Source organism: Prinia subflava, chromosome 23 (genome assembly GCF_021018805.1).
Source record: "Prinia subflava isolate CZ2003 ecotype Zambia chromosome 23, Cam_Psub_1.2, whole genome shotgun sequence".
In the NCBI taxonomy this organism is placed as follows: domain Eukaryota; kingdom Metazoa; phylum Chordata; class Aves; order Passeriformes; family Cisticolidae; genus Prinia; species Prinia subflava.
Window position 1 is genome coordinate 4,505,207 of NC_086269.1, and position 14,906 is coordinate 4,520,112.

The window sequence follows — 14,906 nt, forward strand, 5'->3', positions numbered from 1 at the left end:
TATGGCAGGACCCCCTTACCAGAACACTGTCTTGAGAAAATTATCAAATTTGGATTATAAGGCACGTGAACTTTTTAAATTTATGTAACTATATTGACATTTCAAATCCCATCACTCTAATATAGTTCCAAAGTAATGAGCTGTAAAATACCATTTTAACACAAAAATACACACTTTGAGATTCTACTCTTGTGCAGACAAATGTTCCAGAATAATTCAGAACGGATTATTTTGGAATGGATTATTTTTGCAATGAAAATACATTTGGCAATTTAAAATATGCACTAAAGGTCTTACTTAGAAATTGATCTGAAACAATGAAGAGCTAGTGTTTCTACCAGGACTTCACTAAGATGATTAATAATATATGATTAATACCTTTATGGATAATTGGTAACACTGGAAGCAAATTTTCAAAGTTCTGTTTTGGTCTCTTTGTATTTGGACAAAAAAAAATTCAATTGAAAATAAACTTACTATAAACTGGCAGGGAAGTTTTCTTGTAGAAGAGAGCAATATGTGTGAAAAACTGTGTGGAAAACATTTTCTTTTTACTGAAAGCTTGTTCAATAGCCCAGAGCTGTAAAGGTGAATGAAACTAAAATGAACACTCCTTAAAGAGCTCCGCCAGCAAATAACTTACAAAACACCAAAGGTTTCCAAAAGAGTTTAATAAATAATGAGGTTCTTTCTGTACTGTATAAACTATAAATATACCATGCAGTCCTTTATAACTTAAAATAATTTACAGGCTGAGGTAGGGGGGGTCGGAGGGCGCGGGCTCAGGGCCTGGCCGCCTTCCTGCTGAGCACGCAGACGCAGGCGGTGTCGATGCGGATGAACCTCCAGGCCGCCTGCTTGCCCTCCATGGTCAGGGCCTTGACGAAGGTGTGGGTGGTGGTGCAGTACGAGTTCCAGTGCTTGGCGTCGATGCCGCGGCACCCGCCCGACACCGGCTTGGGGTCCCTGCACTTGGTCTCGAAAAAGTACTGCTTGAAGACGTTGTTGTTGATGTTGACCTCGTCCAGCACCGTCACCTCCTTGCCCTTGATGTCGGTGGCCGTGGTCTTGTCCCCGACCCACATGCTGACGCTGTCGCACACCGAGAACTCCCCGCGGTGCAGCACGGGGTGCGTGCTCCTCCTGCTCCTGGCAGTCCTGTTGAGAGCCCCCGCGCCGCTGAGAAACCCCAAATTCCGGCCCTGCCCCGCCACCGGCGGGGGCTGCGTGCTGAACAGCACCCGCGGAGACCGGAAACGCCGCTTCCGGAAAATTTTGGGGTCCACGGTGATGTTTACAGCTTCTGTCCTGCCGAGGCTCCACGTGGCACGGCCGAGGGACGTCTGCGGAGCCGCCGGGGCAACGCGGTGTCGGTCGCTCGGGGTATTGAGCAGGGAGTGTTCCGCAGGGTACTCCAGTGGAGCATTGTCCTCTGACTTGGGAGCCGCCTGTGTGCCGATCAGAAAAGCTGCAGTCAGAGTGTAGAACAGCATGGGCATTACGTTATGGCCTAGAACGAGAGAACAAGACGCTGTTATTGCTGCAGTCAGAGAGTAGAACAGCATGGGCATTACGTTATGACCTAGAACAAGAGAAAAAGGCGCTGTTACTGCAGTCAGAGAGTAGAACAGTGTGGACATTACAATATAACCTAGAACAAGAGAAAAAGGCGCTGTTACTGCAGTCAGAGTGTAGAACAGCATGGGCATTACGTTATGGCCTAGAACGAGAGAAAAAGGCGCTGTTACTGCGAGCCAGGTGGGCACAAACCGCTGCCGTTCTGGCCATAAATTTGTCGGATACCCGGGATCAGACTGATTTCATCCGGTGTTCATGTGAGTGCCAGATGTTGTTCTTCCGGAAGAGCTCGTTCAGACAGCATCAGTGTTCTTAATAAAGCGAGAACACTAGAAAATAATAGCTAGATTATTATTAATTCCTCTGGTATTTGTTGTTAGAGCACTGTTTATGAAGCACTTGTTTGGTGTTATTAATGTGGAGGCCATATGGCGACAGCATGTTCCCAGGAGTCAGATCTCTAGTGAGTTTTGCAGCAACCTTTTTGGCCAGGGCCCGTGTCTTGGCTGCAGAGGAGTGAAAGTAGAAGCAGTCCCTTGGCTACCACAGCTGTCCATTCCCTAAATTTGTCTGCAGAGATGTCCTTGGGGCTATGGTGGGGGCCACCAAGCCAGCACCTCGTGCCATTATCTGTCTTAGGTTGCAATACAAGATGTAACCAAAGTCTGTATTCTATCACCAGCTGTTCAAACCAGCTGGGGCAGGGTTCTTTATCCCTTCCAGGACCCATCCTCCCTCCAGGGGTATCTGCTGTCCATGGGCCATCCAGGACATGGCTGCAGGGCTGATACAATTCCATCATCCATGGGAGATGCTCCACCCAGGGGAGGAGTCCAGCATTCCCACCTGGATAAATCCTGAGAGTCAGAGCCCAGCACAGCCTGTGTGCTCTGCATTCCCACTGGATAAACCCTGGGATTCAGAGCCCAGCACAGCCTGTGTGCTCTGCATTCCCACCTGGATAAACCCTGGCATTCAGAGCCCAGCACAGCCTGTGTGCACTGCATTCCCACCTGGATAAACCCTGGCATTCAGAGCCCAGCACAGCCTGTGTGCACTGCATTCCCACCTGGATAAACCCTGGCATTCAGAGCCCAGCACAGCCTGTGTGCTCTGCATTCCCACCTGGATAAACCCTGGCATTCAGAGCCCAGCACAGCCTGTGTGCTCTGCATTCCCAGAGGAAGGCTGGACCCATCTCACACCACTGGACCCTTCTACAGGATCCTCTCTGCTCCAACAGAACCACCTCTGTCACTGCAGGAGAACTGCCCCCACGATTTAATTGGACGCCCTGACCAACAGGGTGTCACGTTGTTTTCTGACACTATCAGTGGTCTTTGTTTTGGTTTTGTTTGTTTTTTAATAATACTGTATTTTTATTTTATTTTTCCTAGTAACGAACTGTTATTCCTATTCCTATATCTTTGCCTGAGAGCCTGTTAATTTCAAAATTATAATAATTCAGAGGGAGGGGGTTTACATTCTCCATTTCAAGGGAGGCTCCTGCCTTCCTTAGCAGACACCTGGCTTTCCAAACCAAGACATTGTCACACCCTCAGCAGCCACACTCCCCTGCCACGTGGCCAGGCCCCAGTGCTGGCTGGCTCAGCAGCCTCCAGCAGCTGCCAGATCTCCCCCTGCCCTTTCAGGACACACCACACCCCTGAGTCAGGGCACACAGAGCCCAGGCTCCTTCCTCGAAGAGCTCAGGTACCTGTGTCACAAGGGCAGATGGGATTTTTCCCCATTCAAGGGCAAATACAGGAGCACTGTGGGTGCCAAGCTCCCTCTGCATTGGCATCTTAGACACAGCACAGCTAAAGCCATTGTAGCCAAAGTACTGGGAATTTTAGACAGGGAAACACCTGGGTTTTTTTAAAAATTCTACAAGCAAGAACTCCCCAAAAGTCCCTGCACAGCAGCTGCAGTGCCAGTGCTGGTCCTCCTTCAATCCAGAGGATGGACTCATCTGTTTGGGCATGGAAAAGTGCAACCCAAATGTGTAAACCTTTGCTGAGACCCATTTCATGCTGGAAGAGAAGCAGCAGCAGCAATACCTCGTTGGGCAACTACCATGTGCTGACTAATTCAGCCACGTGTTGGGAATGAGAGACGTTCAGAAAGGCTCTGGAATTGCAGTCAAGGGCAGACATTGTATTTCCTCTGTGAAGACTTAATAAGCAGAGACGGGGTATAAACAGAAAAGCCCGGGTGAGGCTCCTCCCCGTCTCTTTGCCTTGTTTTCCTGACATGTCTCAGCTGGCCCCGGGCTCTGCCCTGGCTGGCCAGCAGGCAGGGAGCCCCAAAGCCACTGGACAAACAGGGTTTTGTAGCAGAGGAATCGGGCTCTGCAGCTCCACTGCGATTTCCCAGAATGTCTCAATGTTTTTTCTGGGTGTGGGTCAATTATGGTTGCAGTTCCCCCTCTCTGTGGAGCTTTCTCAGATCAGAATCCCAACAGCACTGAAGGACTCGACCAGGGTGCTCTGCCAGAGCATAATCCTGTGGAAAATGCAGAACAACCCTAGGACGTCCCACAGGACCTCGTGTGTCTTATCTCGGACAGGAGCTGAAATGACATAAACAGCAGGGCTTGTGCAGGGCTGAGCAAACACTGAGGGAACCAGCAGCCAAGGGAAGGTAGTGACCCAGGAGGGTGGAGAAGCAGAGCCTGTGTGGAGGGAGGAGGGATGAGAAAGGCCAAAAGCCGTGTGAGCACTTCTCTGTGCAACCCCTGGGCTGGAGGCATTGGGGATAAAATGATGATGAGAGTCAAATGTTTGTCACAGAGCAAATCCTTGCTGTCCCAAAGTCACTTTAATTTGCTCAAAGCAAGGCTGAGGGCTGCTGCTTTCCCACGTGCTCGTGCTGGGGCTCTCGTCATCCTCTGTATAAGGAAACAGAGCTGGGTGTAGCTCGGAGCTTGGCTGTGCACCCTCCAGAGAGTAACCCCTTGTTCTAACACCAAATTAAAGTCAGATGGCTCCTTGCATCTCTCAAGAGTCAGCTTTCCCTACAGAAATGTTAATGGAAAAGGTTTGCAGAATAAAATCCAGGCACAATTTAGCCATGCCAATAGCAGCCTCGGTGTATTGGGTTTATGCATAAACCCCTTTTTTTATTATTTCCTTCTATAGGAGAGAGATGCTGCAGTGTCAGCAAAGAGCTGGTTCTGGTTTTGTGCTATACAGCATTTGCTGCTCTAAAATGCAGCTACATTTACCTCCCTTCTCTTGTGTTGCCTGTGCTGAGATTTCTGCTTTAAGGCCATTAACACAAAAGCAGAAAAGACCTTGCCTGCTTGCCTTTTTTTCTTTAATTGCCTTGTATTTCCTCTCCTTGTGCTAAATCATTATGTGGAGTGCAGCCCAAACACAGACAGAACGTATTTGGGATACGAGGTAACTTTTCTGAAGGTTCAAAATGGAATATTTTATCAATTAGTGAATTAGTGGAGAAGAGAAAGTGACAGATTAAAAAAGTGAACTCAACCTGATGACAACACAGGCAAGAGAAGTTAATCTTGAAGAATAGGTGTGCCTTGGGCTGTGAGGGTTGTGAACTCTTTTGCTGGCACATAGAGGGATTTTACAGGCTATTTTGGGGAGTTTGGGGTGTCCCTGGAACAGGATGAGCTCCAAGGTCCCTTCCAACCCAAACCATTTTGGGATTCTGTGACTCTCTCTCTCCAAAGTTTGTCACATAATTGGTTATTGGAGCCTCTGCTGGTGCTTTCTGGAGGAGCTCACAGTGGATGCCTCCTGCAGCCACCCGGGCTTGCAGGGGATGTGCAGCTGCAGTTCCAGTGCTGGGGGTCCATGGATGCCTGATGGGAGCCCTGCCCACAGAGGTTATCACAGGCATCGTGATAAAATCACAGCACCTCTACCAACCCCACTCCTGTGCTGCTCAGGGGTCATTAACCCTTCCCTGGCCACGGGGGCCTCCAGCAGGGACTCTGCCTTACCTCTGAGTGCACTGCACGAAGAACTGCTCCCCCAGCAAGTCCTTATTTCATCCAGAGCTGAGCCGGGCTGGGCTGCACCTTGCCATGGGGCCCTGCTGCTCCTGCCAGCTGCCTGTGCCGTGGGTCACTGGGGGCAGAGGGGTTTGTGTCAATTATCAGCCACCAAATCAATATTCTCAGTGCCATTCCCCCCTTGGTTTCTGAGCTGTGCCTGTTCCCTGTCCCAGCACCAAGCTTGTCCAAAGCAGTTCCAGGCTTTGCAGAGCAGGGCTGCCTTTCCTCAGCACCTCTGCTGGACTCTGGTTATTGTTCCACTGCTTCCCACTGCCCCCAGGCACCTCCCAGGCCCAGCAAACCCAGGAGTGGTGCCCTGGGGGCAGCAGTACCTGGTGGCACAGCAGCCAGGCACAGACCAGGGCTCACAGCCCCAACATCATCAAGTTAAATTCAGGAGGAGAAGCACAGACTGCTGTTTATTGGCAGACAATTATCTGATTGTGGCAGATATTTGAGAAGAATTGAAGATGCAAAACTCCCAGGCACATAAAAGCACATATTTGGGTGTTGTGGTGCTGCTGCAAGGGCAGCAGTGACTCCAGTCTTAATCACTGCATTGTGAATGGTCATACAGACCCCAGCTAAAGGGAAACCATTCTTTTCCTCACCAGTTAACTCCAGCACACTGACACCTTCTCAGCAAAACACATTTTCTGATTGTAAATTCATGGCATTGAAAGGGATAGAAGTAGCATTTTTTAAATCTTATTATTCAATAGCATATCTGCTCCATTTCATAAGGGAAGTAGGGGTTGGATAAGGTAAACAGGGGTTGGATAAGGTCCTCCTGTACTGCAAAAATCCTGCTGCATTCAGGCTGAAGTGCATTTGCTGAGGAGAACAAGCTGCCAATGCCAAAGCATGAACCGGACTGACTTTCCACCTGCACAGCGTCTGTCTGCGGGAGCACTGGCTGCCAGCACACCCAAGCACGAGTTCCTTGATGCTCAAACCTGCGGCTGAAACCTCCCCAGGCTGCTTCCAGCAGTGCAGGGCACAGGAGTCACCCTGTTTGTGCTCCTTGAGCAGCACCTGAGCAGTGCCTTGGCCACCCTGCCCTTGTCTCAGGTTCCCCCTGGGTGTTGCAGCGTTTGGGAGCTGAGCTGGTTCCTCTTGTGTCAGAAAGGTCACTCAGAGTTCCAGAACCCAGAGCTTCATGCTGCAGATGGAGTGTGCTGTATTTTAGCAGGAATGTACTAGTGAAGTAATAACCCTTTCAGTGAACTCTGGAGAGTTGAGTACCAGTAATGATAGAGCTATAATGCGCTGGCCACTGCCAAAAATAATCCAACAACTTTTCCAACTGTTCTGCCACCCTAAGAAAACACTATTTTGGTTCCAACTGGCTGTTTTTTAACCACAAAAGCGTTTATTTTCAGCAGGACATTTTTTTAAAAAGTTCTTTTACTGTCTTTTTCCCGGATTCCTGGCTGCGGTGGAATCCAGTAAATGATGCGGTGTTATTCAGCATCCATAGACTATTCCTCTGTTCCACCACTCCCAGACATTCGTAAAATACCCTGCTGAAGTGAGTCTTTCTTCAGCGTTTACATGCACACAGGATGACAGACCTGGTGGGTAAAAATATCTCACTTCAATCTTATTTCCTAGTCTCAGCACATGTAGAGTGGAATTAAAGAGTCCCAGGTTGGTTTGGGCACAGGGTGAGCAGCTGTGGCTGCCCCTGCATCCCTGGCAGTGCCCAAGGCCAGGCTGGACAGGGCTTGGAGAACCCTGGGATAGTAAAGGTGTCCCTGCCATGGCAGGGGTGGGACTGGATGAGCTTTAAAGCCCCTTCCAACCCAAACCTTTCTGGGATTCCACAATTCCATAATTCTGGAGAGTGGGGAAATGGATCACACCAAAACCCAAATGGTTCTGTGTCTTCAAAAACTCTTTGCTTGCAGGACCTGTAAGTGCAACAACGGCCAAACAAAACAAGTGTAGGGAATTCCCCTTTTTGTTAAAGTTACCCACAGAATGCACAGAGAAATGGACAAACAGGGAAGGTTGCCTGGAAAATGATTAGGAATGAAAATTTACTAAATTTACTAAATTAATTGTTTCCAATAAGAGCAGCAATCAGTGCAGCCTTCTCACTGCACATTGACCAGCTGCCATTAAAGCAGCTCCTACACTGAGAAAAGACAAATTAATGCTCATTTGGCTCAGTCAAACACAGCAAGTAAATTATTTTCTAAATAAAAATAAACATAGTCAATAAACATGAGCACAGAGTGTTGTAATCCAAGGCCCGATACAATTTGGAATGTTGTTTTCTGTCATTCTTGAAGTTGTTGGCATGTTTTAGGGATGTGCAAAAAATAAACAGAGCTGCTTGGCTGTCAGTGCAGCAAGTGGGATCGTGGAGGTCACCAAAATAAGCCACAAGCAGTGAATTGGTTTTGTCTCATTGCTTCTGGTAGTGAGAGAGAAATGAGGGAGGCAGCTGCTGCTGGAGCTGCTGGTAAAAAGAAGGTGCCTCTGGCACGTCTCTGATGGAAACATTTTCACAGGTATACGAGTTAAGTGAATTAAAATTTCGCAGTAGCGACTCAGGGGAAAGATTTCGGAGCCCTGGGAGGCCTTGAAGGGAATCCTGAAGCCATTATGACTAAGAGCAGTGTCAGAGGCACAGCTTCCCCTTGATCTTAGCTGATGAGCAAGAAAATGGGAATCTCTAATGGACCCAACATTTCATTCCTCCATTATATCTTCAGTGACTCAGCCTGTAAATAAGAGGTTTATGGGAGCTGGAGAGCCAGCTGGAAGTACCTGTGTCTCATACACTTCCTTTTTTTTTCTTTTTTTTTTTTTTTTTTCTTTTTTTTTTTTTCTTTTTTTCCAAATGCCTCCAGCACTTAAATGTTGCTTTGAGGATTTCTAGGGAGAGCAGCAGACTGAGAAAAATGCTGCCCTGCAGCGGGGAGCATCGTGTCACTGTGACCCTCCCCATCGTCAGGATGTGCACCCAGCATCTGCCTCCAGAGCTCTGACTCAGTTAAAGCAGGTAAAGATAATGACAGGGATGGCTCACAGCCCACTGAGCCTCTGCTGATTTGGGGTGCTGCAGGGGGAATTGCACCATGAGTCTCAACCCATCCCTGGAGGTGCTCGAGGCCAGGTTGGATGGGCTTGGAGCAATCTGGTGATGCCTTCAGTTTGAGCTTTTGTGGTTTTTAGATTCTCTGCAGCCCAGGGGTGCAGCTCTGAGCTCACAGTCAGGGTCACTCAGCTCTGTGAGTAGGTAGAAAAACCAAATCCTTTTCCTGCTGAAGACCAGGGACAAAGGTTACAAATTTTCAGGCCCAACAGCACAAACAAGGGTGGCTGGAGGGAGGAACAAGAAGGATGAGACCTCACAACCTGGAGCTGGAATTGGACAATTAAACCCCAATATGCAAATGGACCAAAACTCATAAAAATGTGAGATCTCATGACCATTCATTCATTTTGTGACCACCATGAGTGCAGCTCTGATCAGGCTCTTGTCCTACTCAAGGTGGATCCTAAATGCCTTTCAATAAATCTCTGCTTTATTCTCCAGCTCTGCCCAGTCCCTGTTCCAGGTCAGCCTTCCCAAGGCATTGTTGGGATTGTGGAATATTCCCTGGGTGCAGTCAGATCATCCCTGAGGTCCCTTCCAACCCAAACCACGCTGTGGTTCTGTAGGGTGGGGATGCACCAAATCCAGTGAGGCTTTGGAAAACACTTCTTAAGGTTGATTTTGTATTTATTGGGGTATAAGTAATGGAAAAGACTTATTTGCAAGGGCCTAATTTTATGCCTTCTCTCATCTTGAAGCAGTACATCAGCATTTCACTGGCTGATGTCTCTGTAGAGAAATCCAGAGAGAGGAAAAGAAGTGGATTTCCCATCACCTTCACTGAATTCCCTCAGAGCATTTGGTGCTGGGGGAGATCCAGCCTGGAGCCACAGCTGGAGGTTTGTGACAGCAGGTGACAGGTCTGGGACAGGCACAGTTCACCTTTAGAAGGTTCACTTTAAAACTCCTGAGTGGTAAAACAAAACCAAAACTCCTAAGAATATAACAATCATTTGTCTTGCTTCTCAGATTTGTTTTGCTGTGTTTGGCACCACGACACCCCAGCTTGTAGAATGTGCTTGAGGGAATTCAGAGGCATCAACAGTCATGTAAAATGTGATTCCTTTGGGAAAACCCCATGATCTCAGGTCAGGGTGGCCACAGCAGCACAGGCTGTGACAGATTGGCTGTTAGTGAGTGTTGAACATGCACAGAGCCACCCCGACAGAGCAGAAAGCTTTATCCTGCTGCAGATAACGAAACCAAACTGACAGCTGGTAAATAAAAGATAAAGAAATTGTCTCTGATAAAAAAATCTCTTTAAATGAAGTGAAGGAAAACATGTCACTTACAAAACTAGTGACAAATCTGAAAATAAATGACAGAAAACAGCTTTTGGGGGAGCATGTAAATAGGATTCTCCTGAAGTCAATGACCTCAATGGCATAAAGATGGTAAATTAAATGAGCTAGAAATAAAAATCTTGGCTAGGAGTAAGTTATTGGAGCATACCAGGGTTGTATATCATGCCTATATTATGATCCAGGAAGCAAATCCTAAAATCAATAATTGACATGTGATGATTGCTTTGGAACTTTCCATATCCCCTTGAAGCTGGATATATATATTTTATAGGACTCCAGGGTTTCATATATCCTAATTCATAGGCACCAAGGAGTGACTAAAGATCTCAGGCACTAACTGACAGGAAAACTACTGCAGGATAAATGGGATAAATCCATCCATATAAAGTTGGACGCCTCCGTCCTCCCCAGCTGGCAGCTCCTGTCCAAACACAGCAGGACTCGTTCCCTATTGCTGCTTAAAACAGGGAGCCCAAAGACCTTCCTGAGGCTGCAGCATGGCCTGCCCTTCTCCCCTCTACACCTTCCTCAAATGGATTTCAATTTGGGAAGAGTTGATGCTGGCCCTGAGGTTTCCAATGCAAAATTACCAGGAATGAAAGAACTGGAATTTCAGACCTCACAACACTACCAAAATCCAACTGGAATGCAGCTGGAAACAAAAAGTATGAGGGCAGTCAGACTGTGATGTTACATCCCCTCTTACAGCCAAGAGTAGTTAAGGCAGAAAAATACAATATCTTTAGGGCCAGTAAACCTTTCCAACTAGTGATCTTATTCCAGCTATTCAGAAGGGAATATAAATCCTGACTCTTTTCCAAACCCTGATTAATAAGAACCAGCTGAATCCCAGCAGCAGTGCTAGCATTAAGTTTTGATTCAGGCTCGTATTTTTCAGTTATATTCTCCTTTTTCACTTTTCTACAACTGCACAAATAAACACGAACACAGGCAATTTTTAGCAATTGCACGTGTTGGAGTGTGAGGCGTCCATGTAGTGACTCCAAAAATGACATAGAAACCAAAAATGAGCTGGGATGTCACGGTCAGATTCCCAAAGGCAGACTCCATCATCTTCAGTGCTTCTCTGGATCATCAATTTGGAAAAGAACATTATGTAAGGACAAGGAGCAGCCATAAATTATGGCCACGACTTTTCAGACTTTCCCCTTCTATTAATTATTTACATCCAGAAGGAATTTTATCTTCTGCAAATCTTGCAGTGTGTTTATAACTATTTCAAATGACTCAACGATATTTTAATGGGGCAGGAATGCTGAGAAGCTCCAAAGGGAAGCTGAAGGGTGTCTGTGCTTGGCAAGTCGAGTACAGAAGGATGCAGCAAAGGATAGAGTTGAGAGAACTTTAAAACCTCTTTTCTACTGAACTGAGGGCCTGGCTGCACCTGATAAAAAAGTTCTGTAGCTGGAGCAATGCAAACTGATCTGTTGGATTTTTTCCCCATTAAAAACCCCTTAAGAATACAGACAAAAATCTACAAAATTCAATCTCATGACGTGGAGGTGCTCTTGTGTTCACCCAGAGTGCTGAGATAGGGAAGAAGCAGTCAGGACTGGAATGGAATATTGCTTTGCTCGTGGAGGATTTTTCCATCCAGAAATGTCGAGTGGTTTTACAAACACTTAATAAAATGATCCTCCCCACTCATTTATGGTCAGTAGAATTTACTTCTGTAGCGTGTGAAGAACCCAAAGAATAACACAGCATTCTTGCCAAGCAGTAGCAATGTTCCTCTTCTCCATTGCCCACCTCCTTTTGTTATTTTTTTTAATTTCTAGGATATTCTTTCCCATTTTAAAATCTATTTAACTTTCATGAGACCAACAGAATTCAATTGCCTTCTTAGGGATTGAATTCCCTCTCTCATGATTTACTTTACATTACAATAGGAAAAATCCCAACAAAACCTCCTAAAATGACACCTTTAGAAATCAAATTCCTTATTTTTATTGCAGCTGGCAATGGGTATTGACCCCAGAGCAGTCACAGTCATTCTGTGTCCTTCTTATTGTAACTCACAAGGCACAGGCCTTTGAACTATAGAAAAATGTTAATATTTTTCCTTAAACCAGCCTACCCCAAGGTGAACTGTGTGTACAAAACAACTCCATCATTGGAGTTGCTCGTGAGCTGTTTGATTTCTGTATTCCTTGACATATCCTGTACATTTGAGAAGTATATTTCCATATTTCTGGACAACTGGACATAAGCTTTGTGTCCTGCTGTACATGGGGTGACCCTCAGGATTTGGGCCATTGGGTATTTGTCAATCTGCTCACTGCAGAGCTTTTTCTGCAGTTTTTAAAGATATGGTAACACTCAAACCCTTGTGCTCCACCTGCCTTTCCCATTTGGAATTCAGTTCAAAACAATTTCTTTAGAGTTCTTAAGCACTCCACTACAGAGAGGTGAAATACAGTGAGTTTTAAACCGAGCAGATCTAAATAAATAGTGATATAGTAATATATTATAATAATAAAAATATATTAAGTAACAATCTTAGTGTTAAATCTAAACCAAGCAGATGCTTTAGTTGGGTGCAAGAAAAACTTTCAGCTTTGAAGTTTTTTTTGCTACTTGCTGGTGGCTTAAAAATTTAGTTACCAAAGTGGTGGAAAAACAGGGTTTTCTTCCCCTGCACAGCAGGAACCTTTTAGATGTGGTGTAGTTTTGAAATGAGAGGGTAAAAACCTCCTAAGAAACAGGGTAGAGATTTCCACAAAAAATCTGGAAACACCACCAAATAAAACAAAGTGAACCACAGAAACACTGAGTTATCAGATTGCAGTGTCATCTTGTAATGTTCTCTGCAAGCACAAGGAGTTCTTGCAGGAGAAACAGGAGTCTCCTGGTATCTAGGGTACTTCACCAAGAAAAACATGAGGTTTTTACAATTGCTTGGACCTTTCAGATATCCCTGAATCACAAAAAGGAAACAAACAAATGTGGTTTCACCTTGCAGTTCCAGCACTCCAAATGGAGCTGCATCGTTTTCCAGGAGGAGACACAGCTGGTTTGTAAACTCTGCTGCTGCTGGAATTTTTACCCCTGGGCTTTCATACTTTGTGTGCCTGTACTCAGCATTTAGTGAGGATTAAAGCCTGCTCTGTGTGTGTGTGTGTTGACACCATGAAAATGCTCCATACCTACATTTTCCCCCGTGCTTTTTTCTGAGTTCAGCCTGAGAGATCATCTTGATTTCTTGGCAGCAGAGGAAACCAAGGCAAAGCACAAGTGTTCAGGGTGTTTGGGAAACTGATCCTGCTTCTTCACATGCTTTTATTTGCCCTATTGTCCTTATTTGTTCATTGTATTTTAGTGTGTGCCTCAAGTGGTAGAAAAACAAGAGTGGTTTTGCCAGTGTTTGTAATCCATGTGAGTACCAGCTCCTTCTCTCTTCACTAAAACCCTTTTCTGCACCTTTCTTTATGGAGTGGATGGATTAAAAAGCAGCAGGAGAGTGAGATAACCATCCCTAAAAATCTGTTCTCTGGCTCTCTCTCTCCTGCCCCTGGTCATGCTTATGTGTTGACATCCTCTGTTCTGTTTCCTCTGCAGCTCCAAGCGCTGCTCCACGTGCTTTTCTGCCTCCTTTATCTGCTCCTGCCTTCTCCTGTCCCACATTGAGCACAGCTGCCTCTGAGCTGCTGCCCCACACCATCCTCTCTGCAGCACACGTGGGACCTCCTCAGCATCCTGGCTTTCATCTGCTGGGGAGGGAGTCACTCCTTGCTGTGGGATGGTTTTAACTCCTTGCTCTGGGATGGTTTTAACTCCTTGCTCTGGGATGGTTTTAACTCCTTGCTGTGGGATGGTTTTAACTCCTTGCTGTGGGATGGTTTTAACTCCTTGCTCTGGGATGGTTTTAGCTCCTTGCTGCATTAACTCACAGTGCCAGACGTCTGCTGGCAGCCCTGGGGAGGGGTGGGAATGAAGTGTGATGGATTCTGTACATGAGCAACAAAATAGATATTCAGAAAAATGAGTCCAAGTTGTGTTTCCTTGCCCTGAGTTAGCACAGAGAGTGATTTAGGGGTTCCTGTGCTCTGAGAATCTCAGCTCTCCTTCAGCTGCCACCCCAACACCAAACCTGTGAGGCCAGAGGAGCACAGCCCAAACTTCAGCACCCTCAGCATCCCCAGTGTGCCAGGCAAGGGAAACACATCCCAAAACTCAGCCCTCTGAGCATCTCCAGTGTCTCAGGGTAGAGAAACAGCCCCAACTTCAGCCCTCTGAGCATCCCCAATGTGCCAAGCAAGAGAAAGACAGCCCAAAATTCAGCCCTCTGAGCATCTCCAGGGTCAGGCCAGAGAAACACAGCCCAAACTTCAGCCCAGTGTGTCAGGCAAGGGAAGTACAGCCCCAGCTTCAGCCCTCTCAGCATCCCCAGTGTGCCAGGCTAGAGAACCCCCAAAATTCAGCACCCTCAGCATCCTCTGTGTGTCAGGGAAGGGAAACACAGCCCAAACTCAGCCCTCTGAGCATCCCCTGTGTGTCAGGGAAGGGAAACACAGCCCCAACTTCAGCCCTCTCAGCATCCCCAGTGTGTCAGGGAAGAGAAACAGCCCAAACTTCAACCTTCTGAGCATCTCCAGTGTGTCAGGCCAGAGAACCCCCAAAATTCAGCACCCTCAGCATCCCCTGTGTGTCAGGGAAGGGAAACACAGCCCCAACTTCAGCCCTCTGAGCATCCCCAGTGTCTCAGGCAGCTGCTGCACAACAAATCTGCTGCTGCTCCCAGAGAGCAGAGACACTTTGGGCTGGGGCCACGTTTCAGCTGGACACTGTGGGCTGCTGGGCACAGGCCCAGGCAGCAGAGGGGAGTAGGAGTTTTCCATCCTTGTGTTATGTCAGAGTCTGAGGGGAGGCA

At 46.8% G+C, this 14,906-nt stretch overlaps 1 protein-coding gene across 2 annotated transcripts in view; it reads right to left on the reverse strand.

Annotated features, from left to right (window-relative positions):
• Positions 1-651: 651 nt before the first annotated feature.
• NGF (nerve growth factor) overlaps positions 652-14,906 on the reverse strand; it is a 29,117-nt gene continuing 14,862 nt past the window's right edge. The window contains exons 2-3 of one of the 2 annotated variants that reach the window (XM_063418403.1): positions 5,549-5,675; positions 652-1,510 (exon numbers count right to left, since the gene is read on the reverse strand). In XM_063418403.1, the coding sequence (XP_063274473.1) occupies positions 783-1,499 (717 nt within the window). In that variant the 5' untranslated portion in view covers positions 1,500-1,510; positions 5,549-5,675 and the 3' untranslated portion in view covers positions 652-782. The remainder of the gene's footprint in view (positions 1,511-5,548; positions 5,676-14,906) is intronic. The other variant, XM_063418404.1, reaches the window with a different exon arrangement.